Source organism: Leucoraja erinacea, chromosome 28 (genome assembly GCF_028641065.1).
Source record: "Leucoraja erinacea ecotype New England chromosome 28, Leri_hhj_1, whole genome shotgun sequence".
In the NCBI taxonomy this organism is placed as follows: domain Eukaryota; kingdom Metazoa; phylum Chordata; class Chondrichthyes; order Rajiformes; family Rajidae; genus Leucoraja; species Leucoraja erinaceus.
In genome coordinates, this window is record NC_073404.1 from 15546097 (window position 1) to 15562332 (window position 16236).

The window sequence follows — 16236 nt, forward strand, 5'->3', positions numbered from 1 at the left end:
GAAAACAAAGACAGTGGTTCACCTGACATGCATTGGATTGGGGAGACATTATTATCCTGTGAGTGGCCACTGATGGCTTTTCCAGGCACAGCTGGATCCAGCATTCTCTCCAAATGTCTACGCATGGTGGATGTCACAGTAATGCACAACATTGTGTGATTGAATTTCTGAAGAACATGGATCGGTGACATTTCGGGTCGAGACTTCTTCAGTCTGAAGAAAGGTCGAGACCCGAAAGGTGCTCCAGAGATGGTGCCTGCCCTGCTCAGTTACTCCAGCACTTTGTCTATTTTTGTGAATTAACCAGCATCTGCAGTTCTTTTTTTCAAGCATTGTGTGACTGATTGTTAGGGTGATATGACGAATTCTCGCATATGTCTCAGATCACTGATTCCACTTTAAAAGTTGATTTTATTTTTAATTGAACTTATTGGCCATCATTTTTATAATTCTGCAACACTTGGTGCGTTTGATTTTAAGCTATTTATGTTTGTTTTTAAAATCCGCAGGCATTGAACCACATTGTAGAAAAAGCAAGTGCACATTGTGAAATGTAAAGAGTTTAAATGCAGATGACAAATGGCAAAGACAGCAAACTAGGAGTATGGAGACTTGAGTCAAGGCATTAATGGCTTGGTGTGGGTCACCAGGGAGGCCAAGGGCATAAGTGGGTGCGGTTGGGGAAGGAGAAAGAATGCAATAGGGTATGCAGCTTTTTGAGTGGGTGGCATTCATGCTGAACTAAGCATCGTGAAAGTAAAAGGGCCTTGACGTCGCATCCGTAAAGGGCAGCAGCTAACAAAGCAGATAAAATGTTCATTGACAAGGTTGATCAATCTGCACCATTTCCAAAGTCTCAAAGAAAATTATAATAGTCCTGGAGGATTAAGGAGCCTGCTCCTTGGAATCAAGAAGATGAGGAAAGTTTGCAATCTTGAGCCTGAAAGGAGACATCCAGAAATTGATTATCCAGAGCTGTGCGTGTAAAATGTAAATGTAATTCTGACCAGCGAAGTAAGTTGCCGCGTAGAAATGATAATGCCTGCAATCAAAATCTGGGAGGAGCTGAGAAGTGAAAATCTGGTACCATTTAAAGAGTCAGTGGGATTCATCAAAAAGATAGGGGTCTTTGTGAATTAAGAGTTACTAATGGGCATTCTCATCTGTAATTGTGATGTGGGCAAAACTGGCGTCTTAGCAATCTTCCTGCCCTAATCAATGGTTTAGTCACTGTAGGAACATGGTGACACTGAGTGTTCACAGCAACAGTACTCCATTAAAGTGCTTCTGTCTTTTGAACTCCAGGTAGAGGGATGTACCCTCAGCTATGGTGGGCCGTGCTCTCCATCCTCTTCAGTCTTCCACTTGGGACCCTTGTATTGCTCTGCATGAGATGTAGAAAATCTAGGAGTCGCAGTAAGTTGCCATTTTATCTTCACTTGAAAGCATGTGGTGTACGTTACGTTTATCGGGGAATTTCTAAAGCCCTGGTGGTGTTTCATATATTGGAGTGTGTTTATCATCATAGTCATAGCGACACATGGAAGCCACACGGAAACAGTCCCTTCAGCTCACCAAGTCTTCAGTGAATATCAGACACCCATTCATACAAATCCTACTTTAATCCCATTTTTTATTCTCTCCACATTTCCATCTACTCCCCCCCAGATTCTACCACCCACCCACACACATATTAGAGGGCACTTACAGTGACCAATTAAACTACCAACCCGCACGTTTTTAAGATGTGGAATAAATCCATGCACATATACGGGGACAGTGCAAACTCCACACAGACGACACAGAGAGATACAGCACGGAAGCAGGCCCTTCAGCCCATGGAGTCCACGCCGACCAGCAATTACCTGTACACTAGCACTATCCTACACACTAGGAACAATTTACAATTTTTACCGAAGCCAATTAACCTACTTGGAGTGCGGGAGGAAACCGTAGCACCTGGGAAAAACCCACGCAGTCATAGGGAGAACGTACATTCTCCGTACAGACAGCACCCATAGTCACGATCGAATCAGGGTCTCCGGTACTGTAAGGCAGCAACTCTACCACTGCACCACTGTGCCGCCCCACTGGACATATGTTAGCTAGAGTTCAGCATTGTAAAGAAAACATTGAACATAATGCTATTTGCATTAAAAAAACATTGTGGTATCTGGTGTAACTTAATTGAAACACTTATCGATATCAACATTCTAAGACCCAATATCTTTGACAAATTAACTGAACTGCCACAAGCAAGTCACTAACATTCATTTCTAACACAGGATGCAAAGTTGAATCAGAATTGTGAAAGTGAACTGTACTCCTTGTTCTGAGCAGTTCCAAAATGCACCTTAGTATTTTTGTCGAGAGGTATTTTGTGCTCTTCTAATAAATGTTATTTATTTATTTATTTATTTATAAATTTATCTTGTGAATGATACTTCTGCAGTAAAATCTTGCCACCTTCTTCAAGTCTAAAACGAATACAGGATGCAAAGTGAAATGACACAGCCACGGGCTATTTGCAGGGGTTTTTCTCTGAAAGTTCATGGGGTTCGACAAAATGTAGACATGTAACTAAACTTTCAGAAATAGATAGTTTTTTGCAGGTCTCTGCAGACGCCGAGTTTAGTGTCATCAAGAGTTAGGAAACGTTTGAAGTGTATCAAAAATGTTCCTGTGAAACTGCGTGAGCACCACCCACTCCTCTGCCCAACGTTAATGTCGTTGGGGAGAAGGGAAGGAAGATAAGAAGTTGCAGTGCATTCCAAAATTCGTCAACTATTAAGAGCGTCTCGTTCATTCCTCCAGCTCACACTGTTTTCTTTTGGTTTTTTTTAATCAAAAAATGTATTCAATTATTAAAATTAATATTTGCAATATAATAAAACAAAACAGAACCCACCACCATAATACAAGACAAACAAATATACTAAATAAACTACAATACAACCAGGGGCGGAAATTCCGGAGGGGCAGGTGGGACACGTCCCCCCCTATTTTGAGAGGTGGGGGACTGTACCTCCCCCCCATTTTATGTAATCCGGATTTTAAAAACCGGTGAAATCTCCGCTTTCCGTGAGTCAGTGGGGATGGGACTGCTGATCGAGGGCGCTGATTGGATGAGAGAGACGTCGGTCAGCAGGCAATGGGGGCGGAACATGATAATTCAGCACGATGATTGGAGGAGGGAGACGTGCCAAAACACTCTCGGCACAGACCTGAGCCTCATCCGCAGCCAGGATTGATCCCGGTTCTCCTGCGCTGTCTCGTCCCCACCCGAGAGCCCCCCCAACCCCCCCAGAGGGTGGTCAGAGACGTTGAGAGTCAGACGGGCGCGGTGCCACAAGGCCCACAGCCAGCGCAGACAAGCAGCGCTAAACCCAGCTCAACTCTGTATATCCCGCCAGGTTAGCCTACAGCCCTGCCTGGACTTGCGGGAAATATGGCCCAGGCTTACAGTCAGTGTGCAGAAACAGCGCTGGTGTCCCGTCAGTCCAGGCAGGGCTGTAGGTTAACCCGGCGAGACAGGCAGAGTTGAGCTGCATTTAGCGCTGGATTGAGCCTCCGAAGCCGCGCGTGCGTGCGTGTGTGTGCGCGCGCTTGCAGGGCCGCCAAGAAATTGTGTCCCCCCTGTCTTCCGGTTCCCTCCATATTTTGATAGCGATTTCCGTGCCTGAATACAACTATGTTACAATCCTTGTCGAGGATTTATTCAAACCACAGCAGTGGCCAGCAGTCCCGGAAATCCCCCAGGGTGCCCGTGGACAGCACCAGCTCAAACTGTTGGTGAGGGTGCCTCCCGCGTGCTCTGTCTGGCAGTGCTTAATGTACCAAACACTTAACATTGCAGAAAGACCTTTTATACCCAAGTAAGACCTCAAATAGTTCAGAGCCACCTTTTATGAAGCATAGTTACAGGGCTTAGCAGGACTCACAGTGGTCTAATGAGATAACAAATTCTGTAGTGTCTATCCCCAGTTAATTTACTGTGACTTAGCGAGGCAATTGTTAGGGCGTAGAATGTGCTAATGCACTCAGTGAGGCAGTTATTGGGGGGTGGAATTTGGTGATGCACTCAATGCGGTAATTGTTGGGGGAAGGATTTGATGATACACCCAATGGGGTAGTTGTTGGGAAATGGAATTTGTCCGTGTGAGGTAATAGTTGCAGGGTGAGATTTACTCATGCACTCAGTGGGCAGTAGTTGGAGGGGATGCAACAAGGAACAAGGTCACAAAACCCAGCAGTATTTTGGGCAGAGCTGCTGCCGCATGGCTCTAGTGACCCGGGTTCAATGCTTACCTCGGGTGCAGTCTGTGTGGTGTTTGCATGCTCTCCTTACAACCATTTGGGCTTCCTCCAAATCTTCTTCCAAAGATTAAAAGATCATAAGTGATAGGAGCAGAATTAGGTCTTTCGGCCCATCAAGGCTACTCCGCCATTCAATCATGTCTGATTTATATCTCCCTCCTAACCCCTTTCTCCTGCCTTCTCCCCATAACCTCTGACGTCAATGGCATCAAATCAGCCATTGTGTTATGTCTCTGGTGTGTAGATGAGTGGTACAATCTGGAGGAAGTGATGGGTGCTTGAGTGAATAGATTGCAGGGACGTAAGAGGGGGAATTGGATTGCTCTGAGCCTGGCATGGACCCAGTGGGCTTTGTTTGACTCCTCCCATTTCCTCCAAATACATGGCGTAGGTATGGGCACGCGCATGGGCCCCAGCTATGCCTGCCGCTTTGTAGGGTATGTCAAACAATCCTTGTTCAATACGTACCAGGGCCCCATCCCCAACCTCTACCTCCACTACATCGATGACTGCATTGGTGCTACCTCCTGCACCCACACACAACTGACTGACTTCATCCGCTTCACCACTAACTTCCATCCGGCACTCAAATACACCTGGACCATTTCCGACACTTCCCTACCATTTCTTGACCTCACTATCTCCATCGCAGGTGATAGACTTCTGACCGACATCCACTATAAACCCACTGACTCCCATGGCTATCTGGACTACACTTCTTCCCACCCTGCTTCCTGTAAGGACTCCATCCCCTACTCCCAATTCCTCCGTCTACGCAGCATCTGCTCCCAGGATGAGGTGTTCCACACCAGGGCATCGGAAATGTCCTCATTCTTCAGGGAACGGGGGTTCCCCTCCCCTACTATAGATGAGGCTCGCACCAGGGTCTCATCCATACCCCGTAACACTGCTCTCTCTCTCCCCATCCCCCCATTAATAACAAGGGCAGAGTCCCCCTAGTCCTCACCTTTCACCCCACCAGCTGTCACATACAACGAGTAATCCTCCGTCATTTCCGCCACCTCCAACGTGACCCCACCACTTGCCACATCTTCCCATCCCCCCCATATCTGCCTTCCGCAAAGACCGCTCCCTCCGTAACTCCCTGGTCAATTCTTCCCTTCCCTCCCGTACCACCCCCTTCCCGGGCACTTTCCCTTGCAACCGCAAGAGATGCTACACTTGTTGCTTTACCTCCCCCCTCGACTCCATTCAAGGACCCAAGCAGTCGTTCCAGGTGCGACAGAGGTTTACCTGCATCTCCTCCAACCTCATCTATTGCATCCGCTGCTCTAGATGTCAGCTGATCTGCATCGGTGAGACCAAGCTTAGGCTTGGCGATCGTTTCGCCGAACACCTCCGCTCGGTCCGCATTAACCAACCTGATCTCCCTGTGGCTCAGCACTTCAACTCCCCCTCCCATTCCGAATCCGACCTTTCTGTCCTGGGCCTCTTCCATGGCCAGAGTGAGCACCACCGGAAATTGGAGGAGCAGCAACTCATATTCCGCTTGGGTAGTTTGCACCCTAGCGACTAGAAGTCACCCTAGAAGTCAAACATTGACTTCTCCAATTTCCGGTAGCCCTTGCTGTCTCTTCCCCTTCTCAGCTCTCCCTCAGCCCTCTGGCTCCTTCTCTTCCTTTCTCCTTTCTTCCCTTCTTCCCCCCCCCCCCCCCCCCCCCCCCCCCCCCCCCCCCCCCCCCCCCCCCCATCCTACATCAGTCTGAAGAAGGCCTGAAACGTTGCCTATTTCCTTCGCTCCATAGATGCTGCTGCACCCGCTGAGTTTCTCCAGCAATTTTGTCTACCTTCGATTTTCCAGCATCTGCAGTTCCTTCATCAACCCAGTGGGCCAAATGACCTCCTCTTATGGCACAAGAAACTATGAGAACGCATGTGTAGGTGAAATGTAGTATGGATTGCAGTGAAGGATTATCTGCTGAAAAGGGGTGGGGTCAGGGTCCCCTTCTCTCCCCCATCTTGCTGATCGCTAGCTTGGGTGATGTTCAGCACATACACAGCCTCCTCAGACTGTCATCCAATCTGACCCAGATTCTCCACAGGTATCATGTGTATCACAAACCCCAATCAGTGACAATGAAACTCTGCTGTTTCTGGTCAGATAAGCCGATTTCTTTCACTGTAGATACTGATAACTGTTAGCTGCCGTGGCATTGCCTCTGTGTTCCGTGCATAAACTAGCGAGTTAATCTTTCACAAAAGGACACAACGTGCTGGAGTAACTCGGTAGGACAGGCAGCATCTCTGGAGAACATGGATGGGTGACATTTCTGGTCGAGACACTTTTTCAGACCTATCCTTTTGTGTATTAACCAGCATCTGCACTTCCTTGTTTCTACAATTCGAGCTTTCACATGGATTACTATACCATACCATGTATGCTGTTGGGCTGTGGTAAGCGGTATGCTTCCTCATTAGTAATCTGTGGTTCCCGTAACATCAGACCATCAATGACAATGATTCTGGTAAACATTCCAGGAAGTTGCATTTGGCACTTGAGGGGCTTTCAACATGAACTTTTCCAGAGTCCAATCTCTTTCAGAGCATTGATTTCAAATTTATCTCAATTTGATTGATTTCAATTGATTGATTTCAATTGATTTTAATTTGATTTCAAATTTGATCGGCTCTCATTGGCAATATTAATTACACGTTTAGGAATTTATTTCAAACATTAGGACACGGGGGCTGACCTCATCTACTCCTGCACTGTGGTGAAACTACTGGACCAACATACAGGGGTGTGGACTATTTAGAGATGCATGGAATGACCACCATGGTGAAGGAGGACATTCTGCCCAGTATCTCCACTCTATAAGAGTAACTCCAGCCTTCCTAGAGTTGTTTCAAGGCTTGGCCTGAACTGAGGACAATCTAACCAAACTGCAGAATGTCTTTTAAAAAGCTTTTAAAAACAGGGTTAACGTTTCAGGTCAAGACCAGATTTGCCAGATTTTCATTTGATAATTGAGCAACCTATGGGCAGAGGACATCGAGTGAAGAGGCTTTGACCTGAGTCAACAACTGTGTTTCTCCTTCCGCATATGCTGACTGTTGGCAGCATCTTCTGTTTTAATTCAAGGTTTGTTATTCATTGGTAGTAATGGGGGAGTCACTCACGACGTCCACCCTCAGTTGCCTTTGAATTCTGTAGGCGTGCTCGTTCAGTTCAGAAACCAGTTGAGATAACCACATTCCTGTGGGTCCGGACACGTGAAACTGCGTGGGCCAAGACAGCAGCCCCCCCCTCCCCCCAAAAGCATTTGCTGCTTGAGATCAGCATATGGTGTGGATTGACCACGAGTTGTCAGTTTCATGCACACAAATAAAGCATGTGGAGCATTTCCCAGAGCTTGGCGACCAGCTGCTCTCAGATGTGGCGGGCAGCACGGTGGCGCAGTGGTAGAGTTGCTGCCTTACAGCGCCAGAGACCCAGGTTCGATCCTGACTATGGGTGCTGTCTGTAGGGAATTTTACCTTCTCCCTGTCACCGTGTGGGTTTTCTCCGGGTGCTCCTGTTTCCTCTCGCACTCCAAAGACGTCCAGGTTTGTAGGTTAATTTGGCTTTCGTGAAAACAAAATTGTAAATTGTCCCTCGTGTATAGGGTAGTGCAGTGCGTGGGGATCACTGGTCGGCGTGGGCCGAAGGGCCTGTTTCTGTGCTGAATCTCTAAACTCAACTAAATGTGCATTGCATGGTTTAAAATGAAGCGGATGAAAGATCGAGACCCAACAAGATGTTGAAGTGGTGGCAGGAATGCATAACTAAGTTTGGAAAAGATGGGAAAGGGTGAATGGTAAAAGGGAGTATGGAACAAGCTGTCAGAGGAGGTAGTTGAGGCTGGGACTATCCCAACGTTTAAGAAACAGACAAGTACATGGATAGGACAAGTATGGAGGGATATGGACGAAATGCAGGCAGGTGGGGCTAGTGTAGTTGGGACAAGTTGAGCCGAAGGGCCTGTTTCCACACTGTATCACTCTATGACTTTATTTCCAGGCCGGGCAGAAGATTGGGGAATTAAGGACCACTGGTACAATCTCCAAGCAGGCAGTGGAAGGGCAGGTGAACTGAAGAGGTCCAGGACTCGTGGGAGGGAGGGCCCAGGACTGACGTGTGAAGAAGCGATTGTGAGACATGATAGCTCACCGCTTTCTTGTAACGCTTTCAAATCGCTCAGTGTGCCAGGGGAATCCTCATGCAGACTGTTGCATTCAGTTTACACAGGGTTAGCAGTCAGACCTGACCACCAAACAGCAGTAACCGCTGCAGCTGGAGCAAGTCTTTCTTCACATCCTGTTAGATGAAACCATTGTAGAATTTCACCACCATCAAATGTTCTACTTCTGCTCCTCTGCACACACACACACCTCCACATCCTTGGCCAAAGGTGCAAGCCAACATTTCTGATGGTTTTGAACTGCCCCAGGCCATTTCTGCAGCTCTATTATCATGGCTGACCCTTGGGATGGAAGGTGATTTGCCACTGTGGTTAATGGAAATGTTGGGAGAATAAAATAGGATTGATTTAAATGGATGCTTAATGGTTTGCGTGGATTCAGTGGGCCGAACGGCTTGCCTCTGTGCACTCTATGACTCCAAGTTCAAAAAAATCTTACGGCAAAACCACCTACAAGGTAGAACTGCACCTAAAGCATCAGGTTTCATATGTTGGATTTTACCGTGACCGTAATCATTCTTCACCTCCTAGAGACAAGTCTTCATTTGTCCACAGCAGTGTGACACAGAATCCAAACTTCGTCAAACCACTGGAAAAGTTCACGTGCACCTAGTTAGTTATCAATGATTATGGTTAGAAGTTAATCAGTCATTTATTCTTCACAGTGTTGTTCACTTATTAGAAATTAAATCTTTAAGAATTATTTATTTTAACTTTTGCCCACATATTGATTGTTGGTTTGGAGTTTTAGAACTGATTAACCATATAACTTTAATAACCATATAACAATTACAGCACGGAAACAGGCCATCTCGGCCTACAAGTCCGTCTGCCTTGAGAGAAATGTGGAGACATTTCATTCTGATTAGTGCAGGTCAAACACTCAATTTCCTGCTATGTAAATAAAAACCAAACTGTAGGAGGAACTCAGCGGCTCAGGCAGCATCTGTGGAGGTAATCGAAAGATGCTGTTTCTGGTCGGGATCCTTCTTCAGACTGATGCTGAGTCCTGACCTGAAACATCAGCTGTCCATTTCCTCCAGAGATGCTGCCTGACCTGACATAGTTCCTCCACCATTTTGTGTTGTGCTCAAGATGCCAGCATCTGCAGTTTCTTGCATCTCAGTATGCATTGTTATCAGTTTCCACCAGTTGGTTCTATGGAATTGTTTTTTTCAGCATGTCCTTGTGGCTGTGTCAAATATTTGTTGAACTTGGGAAGCATCTCACTGTATTAAACATGAAATGAAATTACCAGTAGCTGTCTCAACCTGATGCAACTTTACAAAGTTGACTCTTCACATCATAGCTTTGTCTAACATGTATTGTTTGCATTCACAGCTATAATCAGAGAAGAGACCAGGAGAAAAACGCAAAGTGTTCAGATGTAAGTAGGGGGTAACAGGGCGATGTGTTGGGCATTGGTGGAAAGCAAGTGTGTCCCAGCTAACACAAGGGCACTGGCTGAAACAGCCACACAACTGATCATTAACTCTGGATCATTAAGTTATTGAACCCTCCAATGAAATTCACACATTTGATAAGTAAGGGATTAATATATTGCATCCAATCTAAAACTGACATATTGATAGAATGCACCAAATTGATGAGGGAGCGATTGATATGCAAGACTGAAGTTGACATAATATTGATCAGTAATTATGTTGTGCAGTATGTTTTGATGAGATTGATACATTATTAATCAGTTAGATATAAACCCAAAACGTAGCAAGTACTTCATTGAATGGTAAATAAGGGGAAGAATCTGAAGAACAGCCCCGACCAGAAATGTTGCTTGTCTATGTTCTCCAGAAATGCTGCCTGACCCGCTGCGTTACTCCAGCACTTTGTGTGTGTTTTTGTAGGAAGTACTTGGCAGGTGAGGCATCTGCTGTGGAGAGAGGAACAGAGTGAATGTTTCATTCTGAATCATCTTTTATCAGAACTGGAAAGAGCAAATGAAATATTAATTTCTCCCCGTTCAGTTGCTGCCTGACCGTGGATGCTTAAACTCAAGGAAGTAGTGGGCGGCACAGTAGTGTAGCAGTTGAGTTGTTGCCTTACAGCGCCAGAAATCAATGTATGATTCTGAGTACAGGTGCTGCCTATATGGAGTTTGTGCGTTCTTCCGGAGACCTCATGGGTTTTCTCCAGGTGCTCCGGTTTCCTCCCACATTCCAAAGATGTGCAAGTTTGTAGGTTAATTGGCTTCTATAAATTGCCACAAGTGTGTCGAATGCAAAACTGGGAAAACATAGAACTAGTGTGCAGGTGATCATTGGTCGGTGTGGACTAGGTCAGCGAAAGGGCCTCTGTACCTCTAAACTCTGGTGCCTCTTGAGTGGTTTGCACTGCTTAGCATAGTGTGAAGCCTCTTTTGACTGTTGTCAAATCTGCACTAGCTGTCAAGGGGAGGGGAGATATTCATGGCACAAAGCCCAGCCTCTGACCTGCTGCAACATCACCTCGTTTACATGGCTTGTCCAGCAGCATTTATAGCACCCTCTGCAGCTTGGTGGGGAGGAGTCGATGTGACAGTCTGTGCCTTTTCAATTCTGGTTACCATGAAGGAACTGCAGATGTTGGTTTAAACTGAAAATATACACAAAATACTGGAGTAACTCACCAGGACAAGCAGCATCTCAAGAGGAAGGAATGGGTAACGTTTCGGGTGGAGAACCTTCTTCAGACTGAATCTAGAGAGTTAGGTGAATGGCGGAGTAGACTTGATGGGTCGTGACCTAATTCTACTCCCATCACTTATGAGCTTGTGAATAATTTTGGAACAGAGGTTGGATTCATGAGGATTAAACATATGAATTAAGCCACCAGCAATGTTCAGAATTCAAACAAGTAAACATCCACTTTCTTTTTTCAGGAATGATGAGAAGAAAGGGTTTGAAGTTGTGAGGTCATATACAGGTAAATGACATATAGAGTCCTAAAGAACATAAACATTATTTGGCCTCTAGTTACCCGTATTAGTTCTTTGGAGATACATAATTTATGACTACTGCTCTTTACTCAAAGATCCACATGCTATTTTCTGATTTTGAGGGTTAACATTGAACCTGATTATCCACATCTTCTTCGGTGGTGTGTCCCAGATCGTTGGGATTCCTTAAGGGCCTGTCCCACGAGCATGCAACCCTGTTTGCGGCAAGCGCGACTAAACCGGAAGTGGAGGCCGCGCGGAGGTCGAGTGATCTCCGTACAGGGCCGGTCCCACCAGCATGCGCCTGCATGCGGCGAGCCCGACCAAACCGGAAGCGGGGGCCGCGCGGAGGTCGAGTGAGTGACGTGAAGTTCGAGCAAAGTCCGCGGGAAGTTCGTGCGTGACGAATGGCGTCAAGACGCTGCGAGCCGGCAGGCCGGTGCCGCACGGAATTTTTGAACACGGTCAGTTTTTCGGAGCTCCGCGCGATGTCGGGACCAGCTCCGCACAACTCCAGGAGGCTCCGGCGATCGAAGTGGGACCGGCCCCACGAGGCCGTACGGCTCAAGCGACCACGTTAGGTCGCGCTTGCCGCATGGAGTCGCATGCTCGTGGGACAGGCCCTTTAGATTCCCATGTTCTTCTACCCATCACATTAAATATTCACCAGAAACTCGTCTGCTTTATTTGCTTATTTATCTCTGAAATTTTCTCTCAGCCTCTTCTAACCTAAGTAGATACAAGCCGAGCTTCTCTAGTTCCTCCATATAAACAACCATGAACATCAATCCAGTAGATCTCTCTTGAAGCTTCTCTAAAACTTTACAAACCTTGACAAAGTGTGCTGCCTCGAAATAAGCACTATACTCTAGACAGGGCCCAACCTGTATTACAGGAAGCTTTACCATCGTTTCCTGCATTGATATATACTGACTGCCCTTATAAATGTCAATAATCGTGATGATCTTTTAAATCTATCTTGTCACCTCCAAAAAAATTATTGTGTGCATTTCCTGCTCTTTTTTTTGCTGAAAGACCTTTCTATTATTTCATTCATATCACCATGCCCATGTAAACTCATCTCAGTTTCCAATTGACGTTCGTCTGTCTCATCCTACCCATTTCTCCAGTCTCTGAAAGGCAATGTTTTCATTATTCATGTTGTTCCATGCATTGGTTATACACACAAGGGCGGACTTTTGAGTAATCTGTGAGAGAACCGAGAATAACCTAGCAAAGTGGGATAAATCTTATTAATGAAACTAAATGCGATGGTCAGAGACAAAATTTGGGTGGGGAATAGGTGTGACTAGTCACAATGTGATCGGGGGAAGGGAAAGGGGGGAGGGGGGGGGGGGGGGGGGGGGGGGGGAGCTGCCTCGTGTGAATGAAACACAATCAAAGAGCACTCCCAGCCCAGTCATTCTTTCTTCACTCCTCTCCTATTAAGCAGAAGATACATTAGTTTGAAAGCATGTGTCACCAGATACAAGAGCAGCTTCTTCCCTGCTGTTATCATACTCTTGAATGGATCACTTATTTGCTAAGAATGTAGTCTCAATCTACCTCATTGGGGCCCTTGCATTTTTTAAATATAGCTGCACTTTCTCTGTGGCTGCAACACAATATTCTGCACACTTTCCTTTTTGCCCTACCCATAGTACTCATGTATGATATAATATGCCTGGATAGCATGCAAAACTAAGCGCTTCACTGTTTCTGGGTACATGTGACAACAATAAACCAATAAATAAAATTAGATCCGAACAAGGGTCCTGACCTGAAACATCACCTATTCATGTTCTCCAGAGATACTGGTTGACCCACTGAGATACTACAACACTTTGTATCTATTTTTGTAAACCAGCATTTGCAGTTCCTTGTGTCTCCAAATTGAATTAGTAAAGTGGATATCATACAATGCACCCAATTTGTAGCTTTTTTAATTAAGTAAAAATGCGGTAAATTGTCGTCTTTACTTTTTTCCAGTGTCACGATCAGGGCAAAAACCAAGTCCGGAACCAGAGACTGAGTAAGAAACATCACATAAAATTTGATTGATTATGTGAAAAAAACCTTAAACAATTCTCCCACCCCACCTCCCCCCCACTCCCACTGGACAGATGTGACATGTTAAGTGTGCATGGGTTTAAGATTCTGTAAATTGCAGGAAGGAAGCCTATTAATTCTAATTAAAGTGTTTCTCATCTCTTTCAGGAATGAGCCTGCCACAAATGTTGTAATTTCACCTGATTGCCAGGGTTGGTATTGAAACAGTTGCTGAACCTCTTTAATAGGCATCTGATCATTCTCGTTCATCTACTCAAATAATGAAAATTTAATATACCCACTCCTGTCTCCTTGTCCCTGCTTGTCTTTTGAATACATATTTTTTCTGTCATACTGCTAATTTATTTCTCTCCTCTATCCTCAAGCTTGCTTTATTATATAACCTATAATTTCTTTCTTTCAGTTATTATTATTGTATTTTTTGTTTCTGATTACCTTGCTTACTCTCAATTTAATTTCCCATCAAATGTACAGCCCTCCTCACCATCTAAATCATCTACATGAGGCACTGTCTCCAAAAGGTGGCATCTATCATCAAGGATTCCCGACATCTGGGTCGTGCCTTTTCTAGCTGCTACTGTTGGGCAGGGGGTACGGAACTGTGAGGTCCCACACCAGGAACAGCTACTTTCCTGCATCTATCAGGTTCTTGAAGTGACCTGCACAATCCTAATCCCCACCTTGGTAATGGAACACTATGGATCACATCTTGCACTACCATGGACTGGTTTTCTAATAGTGTTTTGCATTTATGTATTGTTTTATTTGCACAATCTTTCTATTCACAGTCTTGCAGAGTTTATGTGTAATGTATGTATAATTTGTGTTTGTGTATTGTCTATGTGCCTGTGATGCTGCTGTGAGCGACATTTTCACTGTACCTTTACCTCATTGTGTTTGTGCACATAACAATGAGCTCGACTTGACTGATGCATGTATTCTTTGCCATGTTGTTCCCATTTCTTACCCTCTTTCTCTGCCTCCTGGCCATGGCTTTGAGCTCTCAGGAAGAGCAATCATAATCTTTGAAAAGTCAGAGAAGACTATCATTCCTTTCAAACAAGTTCTTTATATTCTGGACCCATTTCTGCAGATTAGAAAATTAAAATTTAATTTAATTATTTAAGAAAGATGAGAAAAAGAAAACAGGAGTTTGCCGACCAGTTGTTATTTTTTGTTGCAAAAAGTTATTAACATTTTCTGATTAAGCACGGAATGATGAAGCCATTCTTCTTAGTTGATGGGAGGGAGCCAGCATGGACTGGTAAATATGTGGGCATGCCTGAGAAGCCTGAATGGTTGCCAGAAGTATTAGACTGTGGAATATTGATGGATGCTAGTTATATGGACCTCTAGAAGGTATTTTATAAAGTCCCTCAATGGAGATGGGAATTGATCCATTAAATGGGACATTTTTTGAGTGGCAGGAAACGAATTTTAGGCAGTACAGGCAGGTGCTCAAATCAGTAAGACCAAGCTAATGATGTAATTGAGGATTTGTGTTGGATACAGCTCTTCACCGCATCAGATGACTAGACAGAAATGTTGCCCAACTGTGTGGATGGAAACATTATGTTTCAGAGGTATTAATAAATTAACTGAGTAGACAAAACTATTACAGAGAGATTTCAATCTGTACAAAATTTACGGTTTAAACTTGAATGTGAAACGGACAGAACAAAGGACTTTCTAAATGATGAAACCTGAGATCTGCTGAAACGTGAGGGTCTATGTACATGGGTCACCGACATTTTATGGGCAGGAGCACACTGAGTGAACACAGGCCTTTACATCTTGGGATCTGGAGAACAGGTTTGCAAGGCTTTGGTTGGAATAATCAGCGAGTATCCTGGAGGCCAAACATGAGGCAAATATGGGTGTCAGGGGCCATGGGGCGAATGCAGGAGAATGGGGTTGAGAGGGAAAGATAGATCTGCCTTGATTGAATGACGGAGTAGACTTAATGGGCCGAATGGCCCAATTTTGCTCCTATAACGTATGAAGGCAGCATGGATTTATTAGAATGATAAACTGGATGCAGAATCATCTGGTCATATGGCCCACCAAATGGTGCTGTCCATTTATTCACCCAACATTACTTGATTGATTCCTTCCCATGCAAATGCTTGGCCATACTGTCCATTGATAGAAGGCAGGTAAGTCGAAAGCTGACCTCAGTTTAATCTATGGGAATAGACTGAGGGGTCTCCTGACCCAATAAAGCCTATAATACTCAAGAGCTATTTATTTTACAACATCTTTGAAATCCCACGTATGGTTGTGACCTGCAAGAACCCGACCTACGTTTACTGTGGCTGTGATGGCACGCATTGTTGAATTGCCACCCATGTTGGTCGTAAGGTTCAATGTGCAGAGTGAGTAGTTGGAGGGCAGCCATTGTCCACAGGACAGTGCAGTAGCAAGGACAGCTCCTCCAGGAGGGATTCTTGCGGCAGGGAATGTGATGTATTAACACGTACTGCAACCAATCTTAAACTCTCCTCTTTTTACCAACAGATATTCAACCAAGTTATATGAACGTAAATATTGGTAAGTAAAAATGAAAACTTTGCAAATGTTGGAAATCTGAAATTAAAAATAAATAAATCTGGAAATATTCAGCAGGTCAGGCGGTATCTGCAGAGAGAGAAACAATTAATGTTTCAGATGAGGGACCCTTCATCAGACCAGCAGTTTGGTTATAAGAGATGG

The 16236-nt window shown here is 45.0% G+C and overlaps 1 protein-coding gene across 2 annotated transcripts in view; it reads left to right on the forward strand.

The window, feature by feature from the left end:
• LOC129710685 (linker for activation of T-cells family member 2-like) overlaps nt 1-16236 on the forward strand; it is a 42488-nt gene that overhangs the window by 15002 nt on the left and 11250 nt on the right. For both annotated transcript variants that reach the window (XM_055657850.1, XM_055657851.1), the window contains exons 2-7: nt 1306-1416; nt 9861-9906; nt 11398-11441; nt 13444-13486; nt 13672-13715; nt 16042-16074. In XM_055657850.1, the coding sequence (XP_055513825.1) occupies nt 1314-1416; nt 9861-9906; nt 11398-11441; nt 13444-13486; nt 13672-13715; nt 16042-16074 (313 nt within the window). In that variant the 5' untranslated portion in view covers nt 1306-1313. The remainder of the gene's footprint in view (nt 1-1305; nt 1417-9860; nt 9907-11397; nt 11442-13443; nt 13487-13671; nt 13716-16041; nt 16075-16236) is intronic.